The sequence below is a fragment of the Physella acuta genome, unplaced genomic scaffold, assembly GCF_028476545.2.
Source record: "Physella acuta isolate Inbredline_101_S28 unplaced genomic scaffold, ASM2847654v3 ptg001377l, whole genome shotgun sequence".
Lineage (NCBI taxonomy): Eukaryota > Metazoa > Mollusca > Gastropoda > Physidae > Physella > Physella acuta.
In genome coordinates this window covers 106085-112911 of record NW_026732892.1, presented here as the reverse complement: position 1 = coordinate 112911, position 6827 = coordinate 106085, and the positions used below count along the sequence as shown (strand labels likewise).

The 6827-nt window shown below is 44.0% G+C and overlaps 1 protein-coding gene across 1 annotated transcript; it reads left to right on the top strand.

Annotated features, from left to right (window-relative positions):
• The first annotated feature begins 3933 nt into the window (after positions 1-3933).
• On the top strand, positions 3934-6191 carry LOC131927155 (proline-rich protein 36-like). Its single transcript, XM_059282873.1, has 3 exons — positions 3934-3937; positions 4027-4941; positions 5131-6191. Exons 1-3 carry the CDS (start codon positions 3934-3936, stop codon positions 6189-6191), a joined length of 1980 nt encoding a protein of 659 aa, XP_059138856.1.
• Positions 6192-6827: the final 636 nt, after the last annotated feature.

Below are 6827 nucleotides of genomic sequence, written 5' to 3'. Positions count from 1 at the left end.
GTTGCTTTTTATACTCTTTAGAGGGTTAAGCTATTATTTTAAACCATTTCAACTGGTTGTGGCTAATTCTGTAATTTACAACGCATGATTTAATCTTAAAAAATACTTGAATAGTACTAGATCTAGTACTATTTATTTTTTATTAAAGTTATGTAAAATTGCCACATACTTCTTTTATTTCTTTATCTATTATTATTTTTACTGTACCTATATTATTTATTATAATTTATGCAATATTTAGAGCTAAACATCCCCATACACACATTAGTAATTAGACTTTCTAACATTTAATTTTGTATTTATTTCAGAATGGTCCACAATTATAAACGAATAACTTTGGCCTATGACAGATGAGAGTAGAATTCAGGAGGAAGAAAATGAGACTTTCTCCTCACCCAGTGATGAAGACTGGTTGCCCCCATGCAAAATTGTTTCCAAGGGGAAAAATGTTTTTTACACATTTTTAAATACATGAATTTTAAAATTTTCATAATGTGTGTGGAATTGCCCCACTTGCCATATTTTGGCAATAAAAGTGAAATATTTAAAAATTGTATTTTATTTTGTGAATTATCTTTATATTTGTTTGCCATCATATAAGTAATGCATGACTAGTTATACCCTCAATATTATATTGTGGTAGTGTTAATTTTAGATTTTTTACAATTTTTTTAGAAAAGTAGTGTATGGAATTACCCCGGGTTACCCTACGTCATTCCAACTCTACGTCATTCGAAACTACGTCATTTCAACTCCACGTATAACAACTACAGCTCAAGCACTTCATGACTCCACTACGAATATACTAACTTCTCAATGCTATACTAACTTCTCAATGCCGACTCCTGGCTCCACAACCAAAGAACCCTGTGACTTTTGTACCTCTGCGATAACTAACCAGCAGTAAAGCATTGGTATTAAATGTGACGAAATGCTGACATGAGTTCCGCTTATACAATTTACACTGAAGCTACAACATATTTACATGAAAACCATTTTCACGACACTCCACCCATATAATTTAGTAAACTAACATGTACATATAAAGCAATTATATAAAACTTTCAATTTTGACATGCACACTAACAAATATGATCTAAGATTGAAATATTACAAAAGAAAAAAAACATTGAAAACACATTATCTATCAAAATAAATTTTTTATAAAACATTTTAAAAAAATTTTCTGAAAACAAACTTATCAAACATCAGTAACAAAATAGAAAATACCTAATTCTTTTATTCTAATGTTATTTGGAAAAGTAAATTTTAAAACAGGGCGTTTATAAAAAAATAATGAGATAGGCCTATGAATGAGATTTCACATAGCGACTAATGTATTTTATGAACTTAAATATCTGAGACAGTAAAACGACGTATAAATGTATTTTATGAACTTAAATATCTGAGACAGTAAAACGACGTATAAATGTTTTTTGTGAACTTAAATATCTGAGACAGTAAAACGACGTATAAATGTATTTTATGAACTTAAATATCTGAGACAGTAAAACGACGTATAAATGTTTTTTGTGAACTTAAATATCTGAGACAGTAAAACGACGTATAAATGTATTTTATGAACTTAAATATCTGAGACAGTAAAACGACGTATAAATGTTTTTTGTGAACTTAAATATCTGAGACAGTAAAACGACGTATAAATGTATTTTATGAACTTAAATATCTGAGACAGTAAAACGACGTATAAATGTTTTTTGTGAACTTAAATATCTGAGACAGTAAAACGACGTATAAATGTATTTTATGAACTTAAATATCTGAGACAGTAAAACGACGTATAAATGTTTTTTGTGAACTTAAATATCTGAGACAGTAAAACGACGTATAAATGTATTTTATGAACTTAAATATCTGAGACAGTAAAACGACGTATAAATGTTTTTTGTGAACTTAAATATCCGAGACAGTAAAACGACGTATAAATGTATTTTATGAACTTAAATATCTGAGACAGTAAAACGACGTATAAATGTTTTTTGTGAACTTAAATATCTGAGATAGTAAAACGACGTATAAATGTTTTTTGTGAACTTAAATATCTGAGACAGTAAAACGACGTGTAAATGTATTTTGTGAACTTAAATATCTGAGACAGTAAAACGACGTGTAAATGTTTTTTGTGAACTTAAATATCTGAGACAGTAAAACGACGTGTAAATGTATTTTGTGAACTTAAATATCTGAGACAGTAAAACGACGTGTAAATGTATTTTGTGAACTTAAATATCTGAGACAGTAAAACGACGTGTAAATGTATTTTGTGAACTTAAATATCTGAGACAGTAAAACGACGTATAAATGTTTTTTGTGAACTTAAATATCTGAGACAGTAAAACGACGTATAAATGTTTTTTGTGAACTTAAATATCTGAGACAGTAAAACGACGTATAAATGTTTTTTGGGAACTTAAATATCTGAGACAGTAAAAGGACGTATAAATGTTTTTTTGTGAACTTAAATATCTGAGACAGTAAAACGACGTATAAATGCTGTTTGATAGAAATGTTCCAGAGTTCTAGAACTCCAGCCCGCATGAGCTTGCCCCACAAGTTTTGTATTGCCAGTGTCACTGCTGGTCGCTTCGTCCAAATGAAATCACGTCTAATTGTGAGCACTTTGTCGAGATGTCCGCTTTCATCGCCGCGGACAAATTAACGGCTGGCCAGATTTAAAGACAACAAAAGTGGTCGAGAGAAATGGGGTGGTAAAAACATTGGTCAGCTTCCGGTCAATGGTTTGTTAACTTCCGGTGAAACTTGTAAACCTACGGCCTATTTATTCGCCCCTCTGATTGGGTTTTCATTGTTTATCTTTTCCATTGGGTGGACCGGAGTCTCGGAATTGGATAGACGGAATCTGTTTGGGGTTTTCCGAATGGTTGGGCTAGGAGATGATGTTCGGGATAGCTGATGTTCGCGGAATTTCTAGTGATGTTGTCATAAGGACTCTTTGTAATTTGGTTATTAGAGATATTTGTGATATTGTGATTTGGTTTTCTGTGATGCAGTTTAATTTTTCCTTGATGTTGTAGTTTATGTTTTCCGTAATGTTGTAGTTTAAGTTTTCTGTTATGTTGTCTTTATAATCTTTGTGACGTCAACTGAGTTTTTTGTTAACTTGCAATTAGAGTTTTATGAGCATTGTCTACTCCCAGCATTATTGTTGCCAAACATGTTGCAAAAATAAAATAAAAACATAATTGTACAAACTTTTCACAATGTACAAGCGGCACAAAATGTCTTGATTCTTTAAATGAGTTGTTTCTTGAATTTTATCATTAGTTTTTATTTTATTTCAATCATTAAGTTTGTTCTTTTGGTATAATTAGGTGTTAATTTCATTTGCATTGAATAGAATATTCGCATTAAAAAAACTTTACCATTTTAAAACTTTAGATCCACCAGTTTTAGTACCGTGCAGCAATATTTCAATAGGTGGCACGGCAAAGATACCCCACCTATCTGCTATCTATCTTTAGTTACGACCAGGACAGTAATCAAACGTTTACCTATTGCACAAGGGACGTGTGAGCAGTGGATAAAACAGACATCACGTGCAGACTGCTACAACTAGTAGCTAAAACAAGTCAGGATAAAATACTGACTTCTACTTCTACTGCTTGAGATTTGGGATCACTCCGCTGTTTCTTTGCAATGTCATTATGACTGTAAAGTTAAAAATGATGATTGTATACATAATGTATACATCCCAAAAACTATACAATGATAAGTTAATTCATCCTAGTATCTTTAAAATGATGAATGTATTCATTCTAAGTGCTCTCCGAGGCTCTTGATATTCAAGTTACTCAACGCATTTGTTGCTTTTTAAATTCCTTTTTTAAAAATGACACGGTTTCTTAAAAAAAAATTAAATTTTTATGGAGGCATTTGGGCCTTCTATCGGATATGCGTAATGGTATAATAACATAATGCGTAATTTGTAGCGAAACTAGTCATACATAAAGCAAAATTACACCTAGGGCAAACATTCACCTTGAGAAAACGCCACCCTCCAGCAGACGTCCCATCCCTCCAGCAGACGTCCCATCCCTCCAGTAGACGTCCCCCTCCAGCAGACGTCCCATCCCTCCAGCAGACGTCCCCCTCCAGCAGACGTCCCATCCAGCAGACGTCCCATCCCTCCAGCAGACGTCCCCCTCCAGCAGACGTCCCATCCCTCCAGCAGACGTCCCATCCAGCAGACGTCCCATCCCTCCAGCAGACGTCCCATCCCTCCAGCAGACGTCCCATCCCTCCAGCAGACGTCCCCCTCCAGCAGACGTCCAATCCAGCAGACGTCCCATCCCTCCAGCAGACGTCCCCCTCCAGCAGACGTCCCATCCCTCCAGCAGACGTCCCATCCCTCTAGCAGACGTCCCATCCAGCAGACGTCCCATCCCTCCAGCAGACGTCCCCCTCCAGCAGACGTCCCATCCCTCCAGCAGACGTCCCATCCCTCCAGCAGACGTCCCATCCCTCCAGCAGACGTCCCATCCCTCCAGCAGACGTCCCATCCCTCCAGCAGACGTCCCATCCCTCCAGCAGACGTCCCATCCCTCCAGCAGACGTCCTATCCCTCCAGCAGACGTCCCATCCCTTCAGCAGACGTCCCCCTCCAGCAGACGTCCCATCCAGCAGACGTCCCATCCCTCCAGCAGACGTCCCCCTCCAGCAGACGTCCAATCCAGCAGACGTCCCATCCCTCCAGCAGACGTCCCCCTCCAGCAGACGTCCCATCCCTCCAGCAGACGTCCCATCCCTCTAGCAGACGTCCCATCCAGCAGACGTCCCATCCCTCCAGCAGACATCCCCCTCTAGCAGACGTCCCATCCCTCCAGCAGACGTCCTATCCCTCCAGCAGACGTTCCCCTCCAGCAGACGTCCCATACCTCCAGCAGACGTCCCATCCCTCCAGTAGACGTCCCATCCCTCCAGCAGACGTCCCATCCCTCCAGTAGACGTCCCATCCCTCCAGTAGACGTCCCCCTCCAGTAGACGTCCCCCTCCAGTAGACGTCCCATCCCTCCAGCAGACGTCCCCCTCCAGCAGACGTCCCATCCCTCCAGCAGACGTCCCCCTCCAGCTGACGTCCCATCCCTCCAGCAGACGTCCCCCTCCAGCAGACGTCCCCCTCCAGCAGACGTCCCATCCCTTCAGCAGACGTCCCATCCCTTCAGCAGACGTCCCCCTCCAGCAGACGTCCCATCCCTCCAGCAGACGTCCCATCCCTCCAGCAGACGTCCCCCTCCAGCAGACGTCCCATCCCTCCAGCAGACGTCCCCCTCCAGCAGACGTCCCATCCCTTCAGCAGACGTCCCATCCCTCCAGCAGACGTCCCCCTCCAGCAGACGTCCCATCCCTTCAGCAGACGTCCCATCCCTCCAGCAGACGTCCCATCCCTCCAGCAGACGTCCCATCCCTCCAACAGACGTCCCATCCCTTCAGCAGACGTCCCATCCCTCCAGCAGACGTCCCCCTCCAGCAGACGTCCCATCCCTTCAGCAGACGTCCCATCCCTCCAGCAGACGTTCCATCCCTCCAGCAGACGTCCCATCCCTCCAGCAGACGTCCCATCCCTCCAGCAGACGTCCCATCCCTCCAGCAGACGTCCCATCCCATCCAGCAGACGTCCCCCTCCAGCAGACGTCCCATCCAGCAGACGTCCCATCCCTCCAGCAGACGTCCCCCTCCAGCAGACGTCCTATCCCTCCAGCAGACGTCCCATCCCTCCAGCAGACGTCCCCCTCCAGCAGACGTCTCCCTCCAGCAGACGTCTCCCTCCAACAGACGTCTCCCTCCAGCAGACGTCTCCCTCCAGCAGACGTCCCATCCCTCCAGCAGACGTCCCATCCCTCCAGCGGACGCCCCCCCCCTCCAGCAGACGTCCCATCCCTCCAGCAGACGTCCCATCTCTCCAGCAGACGTCCCATCCCTCCAGCAGACGTCCAATCCCTCCAGCAGACGACACATTCCTCCAGCAGACGTCCCCCTCCAGCAGACGTCCCACCCCTCCAGCAGACGTCCCCTACCCCAGCAGACGTCCCCCTCCAGCAGACGTCCCCCTCCAGCAGACGTCCCCCTCCAGCAGACGTCCCACCCCTCCAGCAGACGTTAAACTGAAGCAGACGACACAGCCAAGCAGACGTGTGCAGGACGGACGATAAAGTCACGCGCTGATCCCAGGCGTGAGTGCAAATCTGTGGAAAAATCTACTTCCGGTCTGGGCTCTTCCTGTAAAGTCGGTGGTCTCCCCTGCTCCGGTGCTCTCCCCTGCTCTGGTTCTCTCCCCTGCCTGGCCTGGTCTGTAATTAACTAAAGAGCTGGCGAAATAACAAAGTGGATCCGGCGTTTCATTTAGTTTTATTTGTTAAATCCGGACTAATGCAAGTCCGCACGGGCGGCCGGTAAAAACCTCACGTTCTGCGGGTCTGGTAGTCCGGCTATCGGAATTGGGGGCAGCGGTTTCCGTCTTAAGACATCTTAGCTCATTGTTATTGATATTGTATGGCCCGGCTGGTAAAGAGGGTCGATGGGTGTAGGGGGACAGGGGTGGGGAGGTGTTGGGGGATGGGTGGGTGTTGGGGGACGGGGGTGGGGGGTGTTGGGGGACGGGTGGGTGTTGGGGGACGGGTGGGTGTTGGGGGAAGGGTGGGTGTTGGGGGGACGGGTAGGTGTCGGGGTACGGGCGGTTGTTGGTAGACGTTTAGACATTGGGGGACTCAGCCCTAATGGGTAACTGGCAAAGATACGAGGGATAGCGCTAAGATAACATAAACCAATTTTTGATTTCCACGTAGTTG

Coding starts and splice junctions, on each gene's coding strand:
- LOC131927155 (XM_059282873.1), top strand. Junction 4,942..5,130: donor GCAGACGTCCCATCCCTCCA/GTAGACGTCCCA, acceptor CCATCCCTCCAG/CAGACGTCCCCCTCCAGCAG.